The sequence below is a fragment of the Anser brachyrhynchus genome (assembly GCF_964034855.1).
Source record: "Anser brachyrhynchus genome assembly, chromosome: 1".
NCBI lineage: Eukaryota > Metazoa > Chordata > Aves > Anseriformes > Anatidae > Anser > Anser brachyrhynchus.
Genome location: NC_137694.1, coordinates 61,353,705 through 61,378,106, shown reverse-complemented (window position 1 = coordinate 61,378,106; position 24,402 = coordinate 61,353,705). Strand labels below are relative to the sequence as shown.

The 24,402-nt window shown below is 46.8% G+C and overlaps 1 protein-coding gene across 2 annotated transcripts in view; it reads left to right on the top strand.

Annotated features, from left to right (window-relative positions):
• The window catches only part of DENND2A (DENN domain containing 2A), a 58,450-nt gene that overhangs the window by 13,544 nt on the left and 20,504 nt on the right, over positions 1-24,402 (top strand). For both annotated transcript variants that reach the window (XM_080571173.1, XM_080571174.1), the window contains exons 2-8: positions 8,709-8,807; positions 10,512-11,717; positions 12,761-12,888; positions 16,239-16,360; positions 19,218-19,415; positions 21,497-21,590; positions 22,847-22,897. In XM_080571173.1, the coding sequence (XP_080427299.1) occupies positions 8,737-8,807; positions 10,512-11,717; positions 12,761-12,888; positions 16,239-16,360; positions 19,218-19,415; positions 21,497-21,590; positions 22,847-22,897 (1,870 nt within the window). In that variant the 5' untranslated portion in view covers positions 8,709-8,736. The remainder of the gene's footprint in view (positions 1-8,708; positions 8,808-10,511; positions 11,718-12,760; positions 12,889-16,238; positions 16,361-19,217; positions 19,416-21,496; positions 21,591-22,846; positions 22,898-24,402) is intronic.

The window sequence follows — 24,402 nt, the reverse complement described above, 5'->3', positions numbered from 1 at the left end:
TCCAAGCAGTAACACAAACCATACTTGCCACCAGGAGGAATAACAGTATTTACCTTCTATACATGAAAGGCTTGATTAAATGTAAGCTTGTGAACAATGAATTAGAAAGAGTGTTGCTGTTTTGCTTGACACGGTCATGTCGCATCCTACCACTAACCCTGGAAATGCTGTGTTTCGAGCTGAGGGTGTGGTTGTCTGAAGGAAGCTGGAGGGATGTTGAATCCCTTTGAGCTGTTGAGCTTTTCTTCTGTTTGTTATGTGTTTAGGGGGAGGAACAAAGGGAAAATAAGACAATGGGAAATGTGGAACTAGCTTAATAATAGTGGGTGCAACTAGCCCCACCTTTAACACAACACAATTTGTATTGTAAGACTGTTTTCAATTTCTGTCTTCAGATCAATTTTTTTTTTGTTTCAGTCTGCAGTTTTCCCTGCTGAGTCTTTGCCTCTGGCTGAATTACTTTTGAAAGCCTTCAGCCAAAATGTTTCAGCTGTTGCAGGGAGTGAAGCTAGGAAGAAAAATGTGCTGTTTCCCCTACTTTAAAAAGTACACCGGGCTTTTCTTTTGCTATGACTAATCTTATGCTTTGGAACAGAAATGTTATCTGTTGGTGGGGGATACCGTTTGGATCAAGAGTGCATCCTTTGCCATTCCTGTGTCATCTCCAACTTAACTTTTCCAAGGCTCTGTGGGAAGAAGATTTCAGCTTGCACTCGTGGCACTGAGGGACGTGGTTTAGTGATAGGACTCTGCAGGTCAGGTTGGTGGACTGGTCCTGTAATAAAGCCCCAGCCTGGGAGTTGTATGGGAATGCATACATGGTGTCTGCAGTACAGAGGCAAAGGTTGGCCTCCTAAACAAAGGTACAAAATACATTTCTGGGGTTTAGTAGGACTTTCCTGTAAATTCTAGCCCTAGAATGGTGGACTAGAGTAGCAGGAGCTTGTTTCTCCTGCGCCACCAATGGTCTCTCTGGGACTATAGCAGAAAAGAGTTGGAAACTACTTATTTTACTTGTATCCAGAAGAGGTGAAGACTGGGCTAGGAAGGAAAGAAAAGAGCCTTGATACCAGTCAAGGCCAATGATTTGGGCAAAAAAGTGTCATCGTTCTCCTTCTGAAGAAGTACATGCTGCACTGTGCATGTGTGGGTATGCAGTGAGGGCAGAGTACAGGACCTGCTCAGGGTATTGCCAGTGGAAATGTATGTATCAAGCGAGTGCAGTGTCTTGAAGGCGTAGGTGCAGATGGTCTGTGTAGGGCAGGCATTGCCTCAGACAAGCACTGTGCACGTGCAGAAGCTGCGTCCAGGAGTTTGGGATGTTTGGTAGCCAGGAGAGAGCTGTAGAGGATCTAAAGCCTGGGAAAAACATGCAGGCTCCTCAAATTTTGCCCTGTAAATTTAGGTGAGCAAAAAGGAGGTGTTCAAGTGAATCTGATGTCAGGTACCTTTGTTTTGGTGAGCTGAGGCCTGGGGGTGGGTAAAAATAAATCTGGAGGCTATAAGGGTAGCAGCTTTTAAGGTCCAATGAGTGGTAGAGGCCTCCTGGGACTGGGGGTGGGCGAGGGAAACTGGGGCAGGGCTGCAGCTGGGATCCATTGCAGAAAGTCCTCGAGATGGAGGGAAGGTATTTGGATGAACGAATACAGAAGGGCTGGCTAGGCATTTAAGCAGACAAGCCTGTAAAGAGAGGAATATAGGGAACTAGTCATGGGGAAATGGGAATGGGGAGGAGCAGATAGGGCCTGGCTGAGACAACTGATAGCAAGTGGGGTGAACATGAGATTAGCAGAACCTGAGGCTTGGGTAGCGACCTCAGAGGGTTAAACTAGGGCCGTGTGAGCAAGGGCACAGCCGGGGAGCAGAGACTGGTGTTGAGTAGGTGAGGAAGATGGTGTGGAACAAGGGCCTAGCAGGAGGAGGTGAGAAGACTGAGGTGGGGGCAGACCAGAGAAGATTTTTGGAAGATGGAGTGATGCTTAATGAAAGAATCATGGAATCACAGAATGGTTTGGCTTGGAAGGGACCTTAAAGATCACCTAGTTCCAGCCTCCCTGCCATGGGCAGGGATGCTTCCCACTAGCTCAGGGTGCCCATGATAATGGAGTGTCCTCCATAGCTGCTTCCAACCAAAGCCTGGAACAAAGCCTGGGATTCCCGAAGCTCCCTGTATGTACATACGAACCCCCTGGCAGTGTCCGTCCCACCATCTTCCTGGAGCTGCTGTTGTCACCAGCTCTTCTACTGCCTCAAGTGACAGAGGGCTGTGTGGGCCAGAGCATCCACCTGTTTTGGTAACTCAGTAACAGGTAATGTCAGTGCTGTTCTGATGCCATACCACGGGCCTTCAGTGTTTTTCTTGTGTTTTTTTTTTTTTTCCTCATCCTTTAAAACAGAGAAACCCGAAGTTGAAAGCTCGTTTGCAGTCTCTGAAGGCAGTTTCTGTACGTGTGAAGCTGAGCGCTCAGGGAGTAAGAAGTGCCACATTTGCAGTTGTCTGAGCAGTTGTAGTTGGGCCCTCAGAGGCTTCAGCGCTCCGGCTTTCGCAGCACTTGTTGGCGTTCACAGCAGTCCTTGGACACATCTGCAGCCTCGTTCAGCACAGCAGGAGGGGCTGGCTCTGAAGGTGAACCAGGGTAATGTAATGAGTGAAACTGGTGCCTGCAGGGACTCCTTGCTAAATTCAGCATGCAGTGAGGAGAAGTGGCTGAGAAACCTCCTCACCTGACCTTCCCAGGCTCAACACAGTGTCAGACAAACCCTTACCGAGGAGTTTTTGCCAGGCAGCTGTGTGTTCCCTGTCCTGGGGGTTGTAATTGTAGCAGTCTGAAATACCAGGTCTTACTTCTCTCTGAGCTAACTACAAATTATAGTTTTGACTATGATCTGTGCAACAGTTTGCCATTTATACCCTTATATATTAAACAATAAGTATCCTTGAAGTGAGGAGAAAGCATAATATTTGGTGTATCTGTCCCAGCAAGGTGGTTTCATCCCTTCCTTTCCAAGTGCTTCAGTGCTCATCAGGTTTTCCATGACAGGCGACTGATGTCACTACCTGAGCAGAAGACTTCATTTTCTTCCCACTTGAATTTCTTTGCATTACTGAGTTGAACTAGCTCAGCAAGGGCTTTACAAGCATTGTGACTAATTGTGAGGAGGGAGAGGGAAGGAATATGGAATCACAGAATCGTTTGGGTTGGAAAAGCCATCAGGTCCAATCATCAGCCTAATGCTACCAGTAACAACACTAAGCCATGTCCCTAAGCTCCACATCCATGTCTCTTAAATATCTCCAGGAATGGATACTCCACCACTTCCCTGAGCAGCCTGTTCCAATGTCTAACCACCCTTTCCACGAAGAAATTCTTCCTGATATCCAGTCTAAACCTCCCTTGGTGCATTTTGAGGCCATTTCTTCGCGTCCTGTCACTGATCACCTGAGAAAAGAGGCTGACACCTCCCTGTTGCAGCCTCCTTTCAGGTAGCCCTAGGGAGTGGTGGGATCTCTTCTCTGCCTCCTTTCCTCAATGCATCCTTAGTCAGTAGCAACTATTGATCTGATCAGGCATGTCCTTTGCCAAGGACAGGGAGGAGATGACATTTCTGGCCGCCAAGGGAGGAGCAGGACGGTCCCTTTAACTGTAGCAATCCACTGAATCAGGTTAGTGACATACAAGCAGGCAATTTGCTCTGTGGGCTTAGAGAGCAAGAAGATCAGTGGAATGAATTGTATGATAAAATTAAGGAAATACCATAACACAACAGCTTTCCTGCAGGCAGCCCGAATGCTGACACTGTCAGCTTCTGCATTCCTTGAATTGCAGCGTTGTTCCTATGACATGGGGGTGCAGGCACAAGAGAGAGGTTGTGGTACTTTGATTCCATTTGGGTTTTTCGAAAATACAGTTTGTTTTGACACATGGGATTCTCCTGAGCCCCTTGTAAGCACTGTGGTAAGATATCACAGATCAAAGGGAGCAGAGTGGGGCAAGAGGGGAAGGAGACTGTGTGGGATCCAGCGCTAAAATGTACTCCAAAATGTACCATAGGAACATATCACTTTTCAGTCATTGGCCCTTCATGTTTATATTTATGTAAGTTTATCCAACTTTTCCTTTTCATTTTTTTTTTTCCCTTCAATAAATGGCTTGGGCTTAGCAGCCCGCAGTTAGGATCCCATCATGTGTGTGATGAACTGAACGATCCTGCTGCTGGTGTCTTCAGTCTCCATGGCCCACACGAGAGACTTGCATGGCCAGGACAGCAGTGCCTGCGAAGAGGTGACAGCTCACCTTGCCTCAAACTAACCGTGCCCAGCACAGGATGGCTGTGTAGCTGAGGTGGGAAAACACCTCTGGAGATAGCCAAGTCCAATCCCTTGCTCGAGCAGGGTCACCTAGAGCACTTCTCTCAGGACGTTGTCACAACTGATCTCAGCGGATCAGTTAGGAGCTGTGGCAGGGGAGCATGAGGACCACGCAGGGGCGTGAGACAGCCAGGTTAGTGCTGGCTGGCCTTGCCTTGCTGCAGGGTGTGTGGTGGGCACCTTGAGGCAGCGACTCCCCCACTGCAAACATCTCAGCTCAAGAACGGAGGCTGCTTCTGGGTCCTGTGTCTGCTGGGGCAATGCCCTCCCTTCTCCCCCCAGAGGCTGAGCTGCTTCCAGGGGCTTCGCATGGGCCTGTGCGCAGCCCAGAGATGCTGCCTGGTGCTGGGACCGTGTGCGGGGCCCACGCCACGGCCCTGCGTGCCTGTGTTCGTGCACCAGCGCGCGACTCCATGCTTTCTCCTTCCCCCAAAGGGAAATAGGCTCCAAACAAAGTAAGGGCTGGGGGAGGGGGCGTGTAAGGCTTTAACTCTTGGCGTAGCCTTACTCACGATTTTCCTGTTAGTGTTTTGTCTTCTTGGCATCCTTCCTGTTCTTTATGTATATACGTTATATATTGTTGTTGCATTGTTTCTCCATGTATGTTGCGTCCTTTGTTCTGTAAAGCACCGGAGTTGAGAAGTGTTGCTTGCAGGCTTTGTCTGGCAGCCCTGATTTACTGGCTCGAACGCAAAATTTGTGAAAGTAACTGGAGAGAATATTTCTGTGAGCACCAAGGAGAAGAAAGTGTGCGTGGGCTTTAAGCGCAGCATGGCTTTATTCTTCTTGGACGAGAGTCTGACCAGCTGCGGGTCGCTTCTGGTGATGTGAAGCCTCATTGTTTGTATGCACCACCGTGGTGGCTGGGATCCCAGTTATAGACTTGGATCCCATTTCTGTGCGAGGTGCAGTGTAACCGAAGCAAAGAAGATCTTGAGACGTGGCTTCCAGTGCACAGCAAGGGTAATACCCACCCCCAAACCACAATCCCATTGAGGTACACTTGTTTCATTCCCCACAAATGAAATAGCAAAGAAGGGTGGCCTGGAAGGCTCATCGTGATCATCTCCTGACCTTATTGGAGACAAGTCTGCCTGGGTGACCTGGCCGTATACATTTTTGGTGGTATAAGCTGCAGGATATTTGGTGATCCCCTGGCTTTTGTCATCGCTGGTGGCTGTACCAAGTTCATTTGGGTAGCGGGCAAAGCTGGTTTCTCTATCACCCTGAAGAAGTTTCTCTCATAGCCCTCTAGCAGACCCCTTGGTCCTCTGGATCTAGGAGCGTGCCTACTGTCGGCGCCTCTGTTTTATCCACCAGTAGCTTTGGAAACATCGCGCAGTGTCCGGTGCCCTGAACCAGATGTGCGTACTCCCGGCGGCCTTTCGATCGGAAGTGGGGAAGAGGGCATCTGGGGGGGTGGGAGGAAAACTTAAATTAGCAGAAAGTCAAACAGCTATTGCTGGAGACAGATGATTACAGCTCATTTCAAGGCTGCTTCCTGCATGCCAATGATAGATCAGTAAACAAACGCCTCTCTGCAAACACAAAGCAGGCAGGAACTCTGTTTGGAAGAGAGAGGTCGGGGTAGGTCTCGCTCTGCTCGGTGGCAGGAAGCCCCTATCACATGGCCCTGGGAATCGTGAGGCCGGGTGCAAGGAGAGGCTTCTGCTGGGAGACTTCACATCCTTCCCAGAGCCCCGCCAGCAGGTTCGAGAGCTCCCTCCCCTCCCTCTTCCCTCCCGCCTCCTCCCCTGTCCTTCCTTTCCCAGTTTAATTTTGAAACGGTATCAGATGACTGCTTTGTTCCCCCAGACAATGGCAGGGATTACAGAGTAAATTGCAGTGGTGGGGCTCCTCAAATGGGGCTTGGCATCTTCTCTCCCCTTTTACGGCCCTGCTGCTCCGGGTGTACGTGCCAGGAGCGGTGGCTCTGGGCTCGGCTCTGCTTCATGTTGCGTAGCAGAGAGTTCGTGTGTGGCTCATGCAGAAAGCTGCAGTAGGTCAAAAAGGACCTGCTTGGTGTACATCTGTCCTTCTCAGGTCGTCTGCAGGCTGGACTCAGCCCGGCCTGCGTTCCTCTAGGCAGTTTCAGTCCCCTGGTCACACTGCCCATGGGGCAGGAAAGCAGGTAACACTTCTGAGCTTCTAGCTGCTCTCTCTTCCCCACTGTCCTCCCTCTTTCTCTCCTGTCCACACACCCCCATCTCCTCCCTTGTACCAGGTCAGGTGTGTTGGATCCTGTCCGTGAGCTGCTTCAACTAAATTGGTCGTTTAGTTAAAGCAGGTCACCAAGGGGCTCCAAAGAGGCAGCACGCAGTCAGGGTGGTGTGATGGATCAGAGCAGAGCTGTGGGCAGACGGGAGGAACAGGAGCTCCCCTTGCCCTTAGCAGCGCGCAGTCGTGTTAGCTCAGGGTGCCTTGTGGAGCCAGACCTGGGCAGAGAAGTTGTACCCTTTGTTTCCCTGCTGGAGGTGGTTCGCCATCCCTGCTGTCCCAGCTTCCTCCTGTCAGGCTCTGGGAACGGCTGCGGGCCCGGCCCGCAAGTACAGCAGCACGCGTTTGCTCATAGCCGCGTGGGGGTTTTCAGGCCAGGCTCTGTTCGGGGGCTGTAGGTGAAGGCTGAGAGGTGGAGTTTCTGGATCAGAAGTTACGTGGTCTTACCAAGGGAGAGGAGCTCAGCACAAGCAAAAGCTCGGTGTGGTGACGGCATGAGAGCGGCCGTGTGTATGTCGACTCCTGCTGCTGTCAGATTTCTTACCACTGAGGGCAGTGCCGAGGCGCAGGACTCACTGCCCCTGCTGTGCAGCACAGTTTAGTCTTTACTTATTCAAGTAAAGACCATCCCTGCTCCGAGGAAGGTGTAAGCCAAGTGCAAAACAACCTCTGTTGCCGCTTTGCGGGAATGTGCTCTGGTTGCCTGGGTGAGTCATCCTTTGGACGGGGACACGAGCGGTCATTAGTTTTTCATTATCCTCAGTCCATAACAGTTAATGGATGGATGAACAGATTTTGTTCCTCGGGCTGGTAAATTTTCTTGACAATTTTGCAAGGCTGCTCTGTGTCTAGAAGTGAAACGGGTGTTTGTTCCACTTACTAATGAGGAAGAGAAGCCAAGGGGGCTTATTGTCTGGGGAGAGAGAGCCTGCTGAATGGTTAGCCGTGGACTGCCCTGCATGTGTACACACTGAGTTGACCCAGAGTTCACTCCTCGTCTTAGGAGCGTTGCCAGTGGAGGATGAAAGGAGGGAGAGAAAACTGGAAACAAACAAGACAGATTTTTTTTTTCTTTCTCTCTGCCCAAAGTACTTGAACAGTGGAAATGAGAGATTCTTTTGTTCTTCAGTGTTTTGGTATGATTTTTATTTTTTTTTTTAACTACAAGAACCTACTAAACTTCCCAGGGCACTCAATCTTGTTGCCAAACACTGGGCATGGCGGAGTAGCATCTGGCAGAGCAGCTGAGTGGATAGATTTGAGAGGCTTCAGATTTTCCAAGTGGCGCGTGTTATATGGTGAGCCCCTCCTTGTCATGGAAACGCTGCAGAGCAGGCAGACTACCTAGAGAAGTAAGAAGATGGTGCTGCAGAGTACCAGCCCTCTTTTCTACGGAGTAAGAGTATTGTGGGGCAATAAAAAGAGGAAGGAGCCTGTTGTATTGACCATGTAGCAGCAGTATGCAGAGGAAAAAGAGGGATGGACTTGCTCCATGAATACTAGAAATCATGAGGCAAACAGAATGACTCGTTTTTGTGACCGATTTATCTTGCCCCACAAGCTGCTGTCCTCTGAAAGCAGGTCATTAGCAGCCTGATGTGACCCACAAAGAGAATAGTGTCAGGTAACCAGTTGCTTCAGTGCAATGTCTGGTCAGCATAAAACGTTTTCTCTGCCAATCTGTTGCCTTGTTGCCTGGACGTTGTGACAACTGCAGCAGCACTAACTGCTTAGGTCGTGTGGCCTTAACACCATGCTTATTAAAATCATTTTTGTTTTAGTCTTCTGTGAGGAAAAAAATCTAAATCTTTTGAGAATTTGACAATAATAAGCATTCATAAAATATGTTGCATATTCAGATCACGGTAGAGCAGTTGATACTGAGGCAAAGATTGTTTTTGTCATCAAAACCTGTAAACACTTTCTTGGGTTTCTAAAGGGTGGTACTATCACCCCTCTTCCCATTTTACAGGTGATGAGACTGAGGCTGTCCTCTGGGAGCTGCCTTATTTTGCTTCTCTTATTCTCCTGGATTTCAGGAAGAAACATGCATGTGTGTGTTTGCAGAAGCGAGAAGGATGCTGAGCACAGAGCAATGCCTCTTCCTTGTGTCTGTCTGCAGGTGAACTGCTGCCCGGCTGTGTGCTGACATGATGACAGCTAGCAAGGCGGCCGATGCGAGCAGCAAGACTGAAAGCAGTGTCTGCAAGTCCATTGAGAGGTGAGAGCTTTCCATGTCTCAGTGCCAAGGTATTTTGCTTTCATTTGTTATCCCCAAGAGAAAGAAAACCAAAAGAAGAAAACATTCTTTCTGCTCTGCCTTGTCTCTCTCTCCTCACATGTTAAATCATGCCGCTGTATGTCTCAGCTGGCTTCATTGCCATTTCAGGGCTGTCACGCTGTGTTTTTAGCATCCTGTCAGAGCAATAAAGTCCTTGACTCACAGTCCTAGAAGAGATCTGCCCCAAGACAAGACTATTTGTACTGATGACACCCCTGTTAATGCTTGCCCTACCTGCACTTGAAATCTTCAGCAATGGAGATTCCATGGCTTCCTCACACAAGTCTGTCACCACAGGCTTCTCCCAGTGTCCAGCCTTGGTTTCCACTGCACAGTCCAGCCACCATTTGCATTGCCAAGCCCAGTTCTCTAGGCTTAAAGATCCATGGTGTTCACAGTGCCAGTTCTTGACCAAATCATGATGTTGTCACTGAGACAGCCAGGAGTTAAATTTCTGTGAGGCTAAGGAGGAACAGTATCTGGCTCAGGTCCTCTTTCTGCTCAGAAACCCATCCCAGACTCAGTTTGTACTACAACAGTCTGCAATGGCTGCCAGCATTGCTCGACTCCAGGACAAAGCTTGAGGCCTGCCAACATGCAGGGTATCCAAGTGAATGCTCTTACAAAAGTGCTAAGTTCTGGAAGAGGCACACTTGATACGTTTAGATTAACAGCAATTTACTGGGTTGAACCCCAGTGTTGGAACTGTGGTTAAATGGGACCGATGACAAGGGCTGGCATCTCAGTAACTACCTTGTGTTGTGCTGGTGCTCCTTTCCAAGCCCAGGCATTGCTAAGCACTGAAAATTACTTTGGTTCAAAAACATTTTGTGTTGGAGTAAACTGTTTGTCCAGCTGGAACTTCACAGTGTTGATATAATAGCACAGTATTGAAAAAAGCACTTGCAGATCCCCAGATTAACGATATTAGGGATTTCTGATGCAGTTAGGACTCAAACAATGACAATGTTTACTCCCTTGCTATGAAAACATTGAGTCTAGTGCCTGGGTGCTACGTCACAGGCTCTGGGTCAAGGGAGTGTGCCTGGATGTATGGGAGCCCAAGCCCACGTGCAGCCTGGGATGGTGAGGACACAGAAATGTAGTAATAAAAGTGCAAGGTTTATGCATTAATGTGCATGTGGGAACATTTGGATGAATCCAGGCAGATCCTCTGAGCAGGCTCTAAAGGAATGCCAGCTGTATCACATGGTTTCTCCTCTTAACAGCAACAATTTTGCTGTTGTTTGCAAAGGGTCAGTTTTGTGTTTGTTTGCAATGGATCTGCTTAATGCCCCAAAGATGTACAAAACCGCTGCACATCTAAACACACATACAAAAATGCTGTTGAACCTCTCATTAGCATCAGCACATCTGATGTATAGAAATTATTACCTGCCACCTACTTCTGCCACAGACAAAGATTTCATTTCATACGGTTAGTCATAACAAGAGGAGAACATTCTGTTCCCGTTGCAAAGACCATTCCCTTAGCATTCTCCCCCGTAAGCCTGTCTCTCAAGCGCTTGGTTTGAGCATCCTCTGCTGTTACCAGATTTGTGAGGTAGAGCTTGTGGAGCTGATGGACTGAAGCAAGGGTGAGCAATGGCAGTGAATGTTTATTTTTTTCTCTTTGGTGCGTAGGATCAAGCTTGCGGATAAAAACAATACAGCAGCTGTGAAGAAATTAGAAAGACTTTTGTGTGGGTTTTCAAGTGAGAGATGTTCTGAAGGTGCCTCTGTCACCCGGAGTTTAACGCCTGAAGCTGAACCAGTTTCTTGTGTGGTGAAGAACCCACTTGGAGCCTTGGAGAACTTGATGCTGGATCCAAAACTAGACTGCTTTCAGCAGAACATGCTTAGTCCCAAAATGATCATCAGCGACCCGTCTGTGGATCTGAACGTTAAAGAAAACAGTAAAATCATCAGGAGGCAGATAGGAGGTACTCAGAATATACGGTCACCTGGAAAAATTGGCTTGAGGAATAAGTCCTTTAGCATTAAGGACAAAATTTCAGAGTGGGAAGGGAAAAAGGAAACGCAGCCTGCTCCTCGCCGAGAGGAGGAGCAAGGAGCTAAAGAGGAGCACAAAATACCCTGTGTAGTTGAGAAGACGAGTGGAGAAGCACTGGTGACTCGGAAAGTGGAGGCCAAGAGGCTTATGAGCTGGGAACTGGAGTGCAAAGGGGCAGGCAAAGAGAATGAGCGGAAAGCAGGAACTCCAAAAGGGCAGGGAGCAGAGCGAAAGGGGGAAACAGAGAAGGATGGGGAAGTGGAATCCGGCATTGGAAAATGCAGGGAAGTGAAAGGTGGGAAGCGGGAGGTCCAGAAGGAGAACGTTTCAGTGCTTAGTCAGGTCAAGAAGCTAGAGCAGGCTTTGAAGGATGGCTCAGCAGAGCTGCAGCCGCAGTTGCCTGGTACTTACTACTCCCCACAGTGCTTGCAGGAGAAGGCAGCGCAAGGACACGCTGCTCCAGAGGGCCATGAGAGCGTATGTGGGGCTGAGCTCAACAAAAGACTTCTTGGCTTGGACTCTGAAATCAATGAGCCAATTTTTGGGACTCTAGAAGAGGTAAGAACTTCTCATGCGAAATCCAAGGACTGCAATGTGGAAAATGTCTACACAGAGCCAGGGGTGCCAGAGAAGAAACCCTTTATCAACCCGCTGCCAAAGCCCCGTCGGACTTTCAAACATGAGGGGGAAGAGGACTGGGTGCCAGCAGCTAGGAATAAAAGGAACTTACCCCCTCTGCCATCTATTCCTCCTCCTCCTCTCCCCTCCTCACCTCCCCCGTCAGCTGTCAGCAGGAGGCTCTGGAGCGGGAAGCACAAGAACAACGCTGACCACAGGTATTCGGGTGGTGTATCACACAGGTGGTGGTCTTGGTGGTGGAGTTCCTCCTTCCCATACCTCACTGGGAGAGCTGGGTCTTCCCGGGTCACACGTAATCCCCAGTAAATGGGAGCCTTGCTGGCCACAACCAAGTCATATCCCTGAGAACTCCCGAGCAGTCAGCACAACAGCAGAGTAACTGTGAAGAGATACCTCATGGCAGATCTGGGCTTAAAGGCCACTGTGTTACGTTGCTCAGCCTTCAAGACCAAGATAGAGGGGTTGGGGATTTTTGTTTGCTTTGTTTTTAGCAGAAAATGTAATTTACAAAATGAATATTGCTGATCTGGAGCCAAGTCTGGAATGATAATCTCTAGGCTCTGCCACAGCATTTTCGCTGCTCATAGCAAACCTGTTCTCCTAACAATCTGATGTGTATATATTTTCCTGGAGTGCTTTCTTATGTTTTTTTTTCCCCCACCCCCATGATTGTAGCACATTTTTGAGGTGGTAAGCATAGAATACACAGCTGCGTAAACAGTCACCTAAAAATTCCTGGTTTGGTTGCAGGAGGGAAACAGAAACTCACCAGGTTTGTCGGTGGAGGACACTTAATAGAGTTTTATCTCTTTTTACCATCCAGAACATGAGTTTTGCTCTCCTGTACTGCTCAGAAAGTTGATTTTGGGGCCCCCTTGCTCCTGCTGAGGGTGGGGTCTGTGTTGTCAGTGGAGCCTGTCGTGGCCTCAGGTTCCACGCAGTCTTGCAGGATGCGCCACCTCACGCTCACATCTTCGCAGCGTGCTATTGCCATGACAACCCAGATAATCTGTGGCATCCCTGAAATGCCTTCAGTCATGTGGCTGGTAAACATAACAGATCTGTGTTTCATTCTCTACGTGGAATGGGACTGTGCAGTGTTCTCTTCTCGGTAACTCATTTTGGCGGGTATGTTGTGCGGTGGTGAAGCGAATTACGAAGTGCTGCGACGTGGTTGTAAAAGCTGTTTAGCTGTATCACTCTCCTCTTTTGTTCCTTTCCCCTCCCATCAACGGTGCAGGAAGTCCTATGAGTTTGAAGACTTGCTGCAGTCATCATCTGAGAACGGCAGGGTGGACTGGTACGCGCAGACCAAGCTGGCCCTCACACGCACTTTATCTGAGGAGAACGTCTATGAAGACATACTGGGTAGGAGCTCTGGGCGAGGGAGGGGTTTGACTGCAAGCACTGAATAGCTCAGACGACTTGTGGTCAACAAGCACTCAGCAGAGGTGCTGAGTGAAGGATGTTTATTATCCAAATGCAAGCCAGGACGTAGTTTACACAGATTATTGGCAAGTAATAAAAAAATGGACAAAATATTCCAAAATTCATCGGCTTCAAAGATGAACCTGAAGCATGTGGGAATGAGCTTTTATTTTTTGCTGGCATCTGTCCTCTGTCTTCCTTTTGTCCTGTGGACTAACTCTCACAGCTCTGCTACCTCCATTGTTGTGAGCTTGTCACCGCTGAGATAAAGCGAACGTACTGAAACCAGCCTTGAAGGGAATTCCACGGTTCAGAAATAAGCTCACAGTATGGCTCCAGGTGCTAATCAATTAAATAAAAAAACCCTGAGGTCCCACAGTCCTTGAAACTGGGTTGTATTTCATTCTATAACTTTGATGGCAGATCAGAGCCGTTTTTAAGATTATTTCCTGCAACATTCTCAATTTATGTGGTGTTTTTTAATACAGTCAGTTAGATGGGCTTTTGTGGAACGTAGAATAGAAGCATCCCTCTTGAACAAGCCTTAATAAGTTTTAGTAGCTGTAGGCTGGTGTTGGGTAAGGCTGAGTTTAGTGGAATAGGAAAAGAGTGGCTGCAGCAGCTCTTACACACAGCTGCTACCTACAAAAGTGGTCTGCGTTATTCAGTGTGGGAGGCAGCTGCACTTTTTAGGAGCAGTGAGGGCATTATTGTTTTGATATGAATAAAATCTCATCATATTTGATTAGAAAGAAATCAAATCTTTTTTTTTTCTCTGAAAAGAATGGTATTCTTTTGGGACTGGTTACAGAAAAGGTGATGCCATCCTGTCCTTTTTTGACATTTTTGAAGCTGTCGAATTCTCATGTGGAGCTGCGGGCCCGTGTCTGCCTTTTCCTTCTTTACTTGGGGTGGTGAAAGAGATGGGAAATGCCTGAACAGCTGGTGGGGTTTTTGTGTTTGTGTGTTTTGGGGCGTGGTGGGAGGTCTCAGGAATCTCTGAGTAAATGTCACCTTGTCAACTGGAATAACAGGGATAGTGTTACAGGTTGGCTTTATAAGCAAATCCATCCGTCCAAACACAAGCACACCCGTGTGTCCCACGCTTGCACAGAACTCAAAGACCAGCCTGAAATTTCTCTCCCCTCCAGCTTTTGTTTCAAAGATTAGAAGAAAACAAAGTAGTGGCTAATCCTCAGCTAATGGAGCATGCTTGTTTGTTTGTTTTTCTTGCTGCATGTTTAGGCTTTGCCTGGAGTCAGTGATGTTTAATTGGTTCCTGCAGTCCTGATGGTGTTTCCATGGGAGCTTGGGAAAAGGGATAGACAGGGATAACTCCAAAAAAGCCACAGTTTTATTTTTCACAAGACCGCAGGCAATTATAGTCCACAAAATAAAAAGAAACATGTGTAAACTACAGCAATGGAGGGGTAACAGGGACCTCAGCTGTAGGACACTAGAGCTGACCCACAGATAGTCGTGTGTCCATCAGGGCATGCAAGCACACACGTACACCCCACGTGCATTGCATGACTTGGAGAGGGTTCAACTGCTGGTGAGAGAACTGTTGCCTTTCCCAGCAAGTCACACAGATTCCCTTCATGTACCACCATCATTTTACCTGTTAGCTATTGCTTACCTGGAATATTGGAAATTGTAATGGGCAGATGGATGTCAAGGTTTGTGTGTCAAAAAGAGGGAAAATATGTTTTTTTCTTTCTTTTACACTATTTGGACATGCTGCTGAGCAGTTTGAGTATGGGGTGTGCAACAGAACCTAACTTCCTTCTTCCTTCTTCAGTCTACCCAGTATATGACAGCTGAAATTTAATTCTGAAATATGTAATTGGCATTAGAAGGTGGAGCCACTTTCAGGGACTGGAGCATGGTTCCTGACAAAATGTTTGTGCAGACTTGCTTTGCCAGTGTCACACAGGCATACCTTTTCCTTCCTGGTGAATTCAGGTCCACCACTGCAGTGGTGAATATCTCTAAGCAATGGATAGAAGTCAGTGTTGGAAGAGAATTGGGATTCTGTCTTTGAAGACTTGGTCTGTGTTCCCCTCCCCAGCAGGGCGGTGAGGTCGGAGCAGGTCAGGGTGGATGGATCCTAAAGCCATCCACACTCCTTGCTTCTAGAGGCCTGCAGCCTCACTGGCATCCAGTCTTAGCTCCCAGCCAGGCGTTACATGAGCATAGGAGAAAGGCAGTTGTTTTGAGTCGCAGCTGTCCGTTGGGATGGCATGAAAGGGTGGCGATGAAGAGAGAAGTCTCATAACAAGTTGCATGCCCATGAAGGTGCTTGGGCTGAGACTTTGTCACTGATTTTTAAGATGCTTGGTTGAAGTTACTGCAACCTGCCTTTCCAGAGTTGGGTACTTTTCTCTGAAGACACTTATGTTAGCATTTTCCAGCACTGCTGAAGAATGGGATGTAAGAAGTTCATTATACATAATTTTGGGTGTTTAAAACTCAGACTACTCATGGACCTCATTTCCAGAGTCAGTGGGATGAAAGGGACACCCCTGGGTAGTCATTGAAGCCTTATTTTTTTGAGGGGATCTCATGTAAGAATGGGCTGAATCTTTTTTCAGAGATGTTCCTTTTTTTCTTCCCTCACTCTTTCTCTTCAGGCAGGAAGCACCCTGAGTTTGCATGGTCTAGGTTAAGTAAAGCGAATCATTCCCTCTTTCTAAAGTGGGACATGGGGGAACTGAGGCATTCATGAGTGGTAGGTGTGTTTGAAAGCCTGTTCTGTGTCACAGAGATCCGTGCTCAGAGAATGAATTAGATTTCTCTGCAGGGTCAGCCCAAGAGCAGTGTTGACTCCACTTAAACGATGACCAGACGTTGCCCTAAACATGGGGTTAAATAGAGGATAGAGAACCCCTATGCTAGCCTTTAGCTCACAGTTTCGTTCAGAAATAACTCTAAGCAGAAGTCTGCAAAGAAGGAAATACAATTACGGACCACTGTGCATGAGAACCTCACAGCTCCTCTGAAGACAAGGAAGTGAGCTCGAGGACTTGCTGTGTCTTTTCCATCTGTAGTTTCTGTGATATGTTTCTATGGCTGCATACATCAGTGTCAAGGTTTGGACACTGGCCAGTGAGCAGCTGGACTTCAAGGGCTATGGAGAGAATGAAGCAATTGCAGGAATGCTTGAGAACAGGTCTTTATGTCTGATGTGGGAGGTGGGAGAAGGCCAGCAGATCCCCAAACAGATTTTTATGGCAAACCTCAAGGATTTTCTGCACTTACAGTCTCTTGTTTGTGGCTTTTTGCTGCAGATCCACCATCAAAGGAAAACCCTTATGAAGACATTGAGACCAACAGCCGCTGTTTGGGGAAGAAATGCGTCCTGACCTTCCCAGCATCCCCCACCTCTTCAGTACCTGGGACTCCCACTAAGGTACTTCGATTCAAGTGGCCACCTCTCCTGCTCCAGAGGTCTTTGGGTCCTGTGTGGAGCAGTGGAGTTTTGCAACTGACTTTGATATTATTAGGTGTTTTTTTTCGCCACTGACTTGGATACCATTAGGATTTTTTTCCTTTCTGTCTTTACCACTGGTCAGAGTGTGGTGTGATAGAAGAGGATGTATTGCCCTTTAGCAAGGTAAAAACAGTATTCCCTTCTACAAATGGTTTCTTGGCTTGCATTCTTTTTCACACCAGAGCTGCCTTCCCCTGGTACTTTGCATCTGCTGTGCAGCAAGGAGCAATTGGATTGAAAGGGGCTAAATTATGTGACGTTACACTGGGATTTTATGCAGCTGCAATACAAGACTGGTGTGACAAACAAATGGGAAGAAATCCTCTTCTCAATCCATTTTTTATGCAGATGTATCCTCAGCAAAACTGTACCGTGGCCCTGTCCTCTGAGCAATTTCTGCAACAAATGTGTAGCAAGAAAAGAGCAGCTTTTGGATTTTAGCATGTTCATGTATGTGAGGAGTACATTAGTGACAGCAACAGATACAAAACGGGAATCCAGAAATGGGTGTGCTCGTGACATGAGGTGGTTTGGATTTAGGAATTAGCTCTGAATGCACAGAAAAATCCCAGTACACTTCTTGTGAACGGCCTAGAGCACTGGCAGAGGGGCTGCACTGGCAGAGCTGAGTGAAAACTAGCTGCTGTGTCTTGGCCCCATACCTGTACTGGGACAAAAGCAGAGTGCTAAATTTCTTCCAGATACCGAACAATGAGGGCAGGAAAGCTCCTCTTCCCCTTCTTCAAAGAGGGCATTTAAGTGCTTGGGTAATCAAGCCCTGCAGTTGTCTTGGCTTAGTGTCTGTGGGCTGTAGGCAGTCTGTCTGTGCTGATGCCAAGATGCATTTGCAGACCACTGCCTTAGGATGCCTCTTTTGCTAACTAATGTAATGCCACTCCCCTGTTCAGGGAGCCTGTCCAAAAAGGATGTCCCCACCAGCAGGACAGCTTACAGATTTGTTCCATTTTCCTCCTTGGCAGTGAAACCAAGAGAAGAGGTGAAGCACATCTTGCTCCGAGCTCACTGAGGCCAGTCCTGCTCTCAGTTTCCTGAGCCGTTTCAGCCGGTTCCTGTTCTCTATTTTAGATAGTCCAAGCCTGGAGCCGCAGGGGCAATGTTAGAGCACAAATCATCTTGGCAGAGCAGGTAGTAGGGATCTAAACATGGCTTTCCTGACCGAAGGGTTTTCCCATGCTCTCCAAGCTGCAGCTATTATTAGAGTTGTTAGCCAACATTTTCAGAAGTCTGACATGCATTTCTTGATGTGTTGCTCTTTTCCAACCAGCTTAATCAGCAACTGAGGTTTTTCCAAATAATTCAGCGCTTCAAAGAGAAAATTGTCCTGCAGTTCTGAATCCATTCTTGTTACTAGTGAGCTCTAGAGCAGTGTAAGTCGGTATGGGAGTGTTGGGATTAAGCTGATTTTGCTCAGACAGCTTTTCAGTCGCTTGGCATCATACTGTGTAAGTGGCACTGCAGCGTTACACAGAAACATTTTTCACCCTAGATACAGTTCCCAGCAGGACAGTTAGTGGAGAGTTGAAGAGGAGCCATTATGTTACGCTATGGTGCTTTGACATCCCAAAGCTGTGATCTGCTTCAGTCAGAGCAGTTCTGCAGCTCTCTTGGCAGCTGACTGGTCTGCAACGGCAGTGTGAATCACACTGGAGAGCCTGCCCAGGCTGGGGTCGGGACGGACTTCCAGCAGTGGCTTATATCACTAGTGCAGGATGAGATTCTTCAACGTGAAGACTCTTCCAAGATTCGTTTCAATGTGCGACTTCTCTGTAGGTGGTAAGCATTTTTGTGAGTTGTGCATCTTCTGCCAAGCCATCCAGCAGCACCTGAGCTAGCCTGAATGGATGCATCAGTCTGGTTAATGCCTCTTTGGGTATGTCTGATGTAGGCAGACCATTGTGCTACCTCAGCTACAGCACTGGCGTGACTTGTTCAGAATTAGCTTGGATACCTCCCACCTGCAGTTCCTAGTGCCCTGTAGAGATAGCATTTGAGAGCGCATACTCAGTGCCCAGAAAAGGGGCAGCTTAACCGTATCGTAACTGCTGGGAAATTGTCAGAGAAAACAAAAAAAAGTTCTTACTGAGCACCTTTGTGGTGAGAAGTGGTTTGCCCTCCTTTACGTAGAGCTGAGCTCTCTGCTTCTCTGCTGCTGTCCTTGGTCAGAGATTTTAAGAACTTTTTTTTTTTTTGGTACTTAAATATCTCCTGGTGTGCTCCCACTGAACTTGCTTAGGAGGAAACCAGTCTCCATAATTGTCTATCGTGACAATTTTCTTGTACCCTCCTCTGAAATATTTAATTCTTGCCTCTGTCAGAGACAGAATACTGACCATGCTTTTCATCTGGCCTCACTGCTTCTCTGTTCCTCCTGGCCATCTGCTCCTTATCCCAAATGTTTGTGGCTGGCTGGTTGGTTAGTCTTGTCCTGTTTACAGGCCCAGCCTCTGGATTGCACAAGTCCTGGGAGTATTTTCAAACTGGAGTAAGGCTTCTTGACCAAACCCTGGGTTTGTGTTATGTTCCGAAATGAGTGTGGGCTGGTTAAATTGCTGGTCAAAATAGTTCTGGCCTATCCTGGCGGCTGGACACGTTCCTTGTGTGTGCAGGAATATGTGAGCCTTCTCAGAAGTTAGCCTGCTTTGCCAGCTGAGTGGTGTGGATTCCCCACTGGCTCTACTGCCATGACAGTGTTAGCAATGAAGCAAAGGTACATTTGAGGTGCTGTCTTCACTTGTTCCTTCTCCTCCATTTTCAGTTGCTTTCCAAGCCCATTTTTTTCCGACAAAACTCAGAGCGGCGGAGTTTCAAACTGCCAGACATACGGAAACTGAGCCGCGATGGAACTGGGTCGCCATCCAAAATCAGCCCTCCCTCAACCCCCAGCAGTCCAGACGACACCTTCTTCTCCTTGGGAGACCCTCAGAATGGCAAGAGGAGAAGGAAGATTCCCAAGGTAAATCTTGGCTTTTCTCTTTTTTGCTTAGCTTCTTCCAGGCAGGAATGGAAGTATGTTTTCAGTATGAGAGAATATTTTCTACGGTTTCCAATGCAGCATCTCTGCAGTATAACCCTTGTTCTGGCACTTGACCTGGCTTATGTTTAACTCCCTTTGTGCCTGGAGGGGAAGGTGTACAAACATCTCTGCAAGTTTTTCCATCTGAGATATCATGATTGTCAGGAGAGATTAAAAAAAAAAAAGAAAGAAAAAATGCAGTTTCATTTTTGGATAAAAGCTGATGCTTGTTGGGGGGGGAAAAAGCAAGGAATGTCTCTGGAAAAAAAAAAAAAAGAGCGCATCTTAGTTCCTCCTTTGCTTGAAAGGTGGGACAGTCAGAAATGTGTCATCTTGCTGCTCCCTCCTGGCAACCTGTTGTTCTTCATTAGCTCTCATGCATGCATTGGCTGTTTCTAATCCAATGTAAGGTGTGGTTGTGAGTGAATAATGAAAAAAATGACATTTGAGTGACAAGAAGTGTTGTCATTAGTGAAGGGCATTTTCTAGAGCGACATCTTCTACCTTGTATTTTGATACAGCATGACTCTGTTTTAATCCTGTTTTCTTTCAGATCTAGCAGGAAGTGTATTCAGTCCAAAGGAGGTTTGGCAGCAGGCTATCTATTGAACATTTCAAAAACACAGTTATAAAAACAAAGTTGCTTGTCCCAGTCTTTGCAGGACAAGCAGAGACTACCAGGGCCCGTCTGTGGTGATTTTTTTCTGAACCCACAGTTTTCATTTGGGGAAAAAGGGATGTGTTTGTTTATCCTCTTTATTTCTTGGTTGCCAGATCTGTGTTCATATTTGCATATATGGTTTTTGAATGCCCTCTCTGTATACCTCAGCTCTCCAGGAAGGAGCCAAAGACTACAAATGTTTCGGGTTTTCTTTCTCATTATTTCTACACCTCTGTGCATGTGCTTGAGCTCTGTCAGTGTTTTCACACAAACATTTGTGTCAGCTCAAGGGAAGGTTATGAGTACGTATTTACTGGGCAGTGCCCCTGAGCAGTATTGCAGAGCAAGCTCAGAACAGAAATTCACTGTATCAGTGGCAAGGTTGACCTGAGACTTGAGCTGGGGAGCTGGATGGAAGCTACACTTCCACATCAGAGCATCCCACCTCTTATTTAAAAAAAATTGGATTGATCCCGTGACCAAGTGGTGGATCACCTGACACCTTGTCCACACTGCCGGTCTTACCATGATCTCTCAGAACATGTGTGCAGGGGTCCCAAGCTTTCTGGAATAAATCTGAATGCTGTGGCTGTATCCTGCTGTCTCTGCCTGGGACCTTGACAAGGAGGCAGCTCAGCTTGAGGAGGCTTGGGGAAGCCTGGCATGGTCCTTCACAACTCCTCACCCTTCGGGAAGGAATAGGGAGCCCAGAGGCACTGGGTGAGCTGCTAAGCCCAGCTGTGCCTGACACTGAAATGTCCTTTCTCCTGGTCAGCTGGGAGACCAGGTATTAAAGGATTTGCAAAGCCAAACCACTAATATAAAATACTAAAGTGTTTTTGCCCCCCACCCATCTCAAATTCTTTAGCCTTCCCTGTGTCCTGTGTTTCCCCATGCCTGGTATGGAGGTTTCGCAAGCACGTTCCAGTGCATATGTTAAGGGCATAAAGATGTTAAAGGTTTCTCTCATCCTCCAGCCAGTTTTCTGCTTTCAAGCCTGCAGAACAAGGCAGGTTCCCAAGGGTTACCCTCTGGTGCTCCCTGGAGAGTTGACCATGGTAAGGAGAGGCCCAGGTGGGTGCCAGCAAGCTCGTACAGCCACAGAGTGTGGAAGCACATTAAGGCCTGGCCTTTCATCGGGGCTTGTTACCTTGGGCTCCTGCCATGCCAGCACGACTGTGCTGCATCTGTGCCAGAGTGAGCATGGCCACTGGTAACACAGGTATCTAGACCATCAGGTGAAGTGTTTCAGTATAGCCAGGATTGGGAAACAGAGCTCTTTTCATGAAATTCTAACCTTCTTTCTTGCCTGGCGAGGAAAATAACCTTTTTTTTTTTTGTTTGTGTGTTTGCTGAGCAGCTTGTGTTGAAAATCAATGCCATTTATGAGGCACGGAGGGGAAAGAAACGTGTCAAGAGACTATCGCAGTCTACAGAGAGCAATTCAGGGAAAGGTAAAGGAACTTTGAATCATCGTACGTCTAAGACTTTTTGAAGACCTAGATTTTAGGCTGACTTGGTCGTTCATGTGATGTTTTTCAGTGCTTCTTCCAGTCCAGTGTGAGACTGAGTTGGGGCTTCCACCTCTTCTTTTGGAAAGATAAAGGTTGTTCCACTGCCCAAGGGCCTTTCATGACAAGGCACTTTTTTTGTTTTTCTCTCTTCATTTTCATTTCATGACTTTATATGATAACCTCATAGGTCGCACCAAAAATGCCTCCACTTTTTGATGTTTATTTCTGGAACTGGCTAGAAGCTTTTGAGAAGAATGTTCTGTCCAAAGAATCTGATTTGTTGAGATCTAAATATTCTGTGGGAATGTGTTACTGTAATGAACTGTCCAACAGAAGATAGCAGAGTTTTGAAACAGTCCTGTTTTCTTCAACATCCCAATAAATAAATAGCCTCAGTTGGGAATCAGGATTTTTAGACTATTGACTGTAGGACCATCTCCATCATCTCAAGATTAAGACTTTCAGCTTCTCACTGCCAATCAACAGCTTACCAAAAGTGTTCAGGTACTTCAAAGCAATTGTTTATAAGTATCTAATCTATGCAAAACTTTAAATTACGTCTTTCCAACATAGTAGTTTTTTTCTAAAACACCCCAGTTTCCAGTGAAAGGTGGCCTCCAGCTCTGTTTGTTTCCCACACATACTTGTTACTGCTTGTCCTGTTTTATACATAAAACAGGTGGGTGGGTGTGTTTATATGAACCATCTCCATTTTTTATACTCCTCTCTGAAGCATCTGAGGCATCGACAAAAACAGGCTATCGGACAATATAGGTCCTGAGTCTGATTCATTCCAGCAGTTGTAGGGATTTTTGTTTGTTTTTGCCCCTTGTCCTACTTTTTGTTTGTTTGTTTTTACCCCTTGACTACTGCATATGAATCAGTATTTTGCTTTCGTGTTGTGCTTTTACAGATGTGGATGAAATACTGCTCTGTCATTTTATTCTTTATGCAACTTAGGGCTGTGCAAAATTGATTTTGTTGCATTTTTTTGGGTTCCCTGAATGAGTGGGAAAATACTGAGGTTGGTAAGTTAAATGTCTGTGGGTGTATGCATCCTTGAAACATACGAGGCCCTTGAGATCTGTATTGTCTTCTCTCTGAAATTGTTAGGCCTGGCTTTCTCATGTCAGCGACAAGAAATGCAGTTATAAATAGGCTTTACTTACTTCATCTTCCCCTTTCTTATTTTCTAGTTACAGATGAAAACAGTGAATCAGACAGTGATACTGAAGAGAAACTGAAAGGTAAGGCAAATGTGTGAAGAGAGCAAATAGCTCCTGATAAACTCTTCTTTGAGTTCCTGGGTCAAGTTCTCTCCTCTGTGTTTTGCCTTTGGAGTAAGAGCTTGTTTCCACTCAAAACACAGTGAGAAGACAAAGATCTGGAAACTGCAGAAGAAAATCCAGGAGCAGAGGACTTTAGGAATCCAAAACAAACATCTGCTCCAATTCCCATCAAAGCTCTTTGCACTACCTTTCATAGGAGCTTTCCACGGCTTGTATGGTGTGGAAATAAAACGAGGTTTTTCTGAGTGCACAGTCATAAATGTGTGAACAGGCTGACAGAGGCAGTGTTGCAGTGGGACAGGGTGTTCACTAACCCCACTACTCATTTATTAAGGGAGAAAACCCACCAGCCATACTGGCTAGCTAGGGAAATGGAATTGCACTGTATGATTTATTGCTAACTAAACTCTTCTGCATTGGCTGAGTTGAGATAAAGTGCCGCATTCTTTGTTTTGCTCCAGTAGAGCTGATATAGGGTATACTGGTCTCCTTAATTCTCTTCTCAAAACTTCTTGTATGGGTAATTGGATGTCACCCTTGTGACATGCTGGTGGCGTTACAATCTCTTGAGAATTTATATGGTGAATTAAAAATCCTGATGAAGTTGGAATACAAAACTGAAACTCCTTCACAATCCAGTTTCCTGGTTGACATTCACACCTGATCGGGGTAGCAGGTCAGTTCTCAAGCTGAAAAGAGTTAAAAGCAGCAGTTTCCACTCTGTGTTCACCACAGCATATTGTGCTTAGGAGTGCTCATGCTTACCCTCTTCCAGTTTTTTAGAACAGACACCTCAGCCTGAGTTCCCTCTCATGTTTGGTTGTACTTCCAACATAAGAACTACTGGAAAATCTGGAAATCTTTGGTCTGTACTGCTGTGTTAGCAAGATCAAGCTGAAAATCGCTTCCCCTGCCTGCCTTTTGACAGGTTCTCAGGCTATCCTAGAGATAGAAAGGGTTTGCGCCCAGATTGCACAGGAATTGCATCCACAATTGCTTTGAAACATGATGTTATGAAATACAGTGCACGTTCAGTTGTAGCTGAGAAAGACAGTGTAGATGTGGCCAAGAAGACTCAAGCTCTTGTCTGTTCCCACTTGCCAGAGTGAATCATGTGCAACACCATCACCTTGTTTCTGTGTAGGATGTCTAACTGCAGCTGGGAACTTACAATGGAGGGGATGATTCAGATGATAAGAGGTCACCTCAGATCAAACAGCACTGGACTCTGGACAATATCCAGATCCATACCTGGATCTGAGGGTGCAAAAGGCCTGCATGTCTAGATAAGTGTGAACAGGAGCTCTGGCACTTGCTGTTTGCTCTAGCTAAACCTGTATTTTTCTTTCTGCCTGTTGAACTGTGGACTTCCCTATTTTTGAATAGAAAAAGGAGATGATTTAGCAAGTATCTTTTATTTGGGACTTTTCAGTTTTGTATGTTGTACTTAACAGACCAAACAC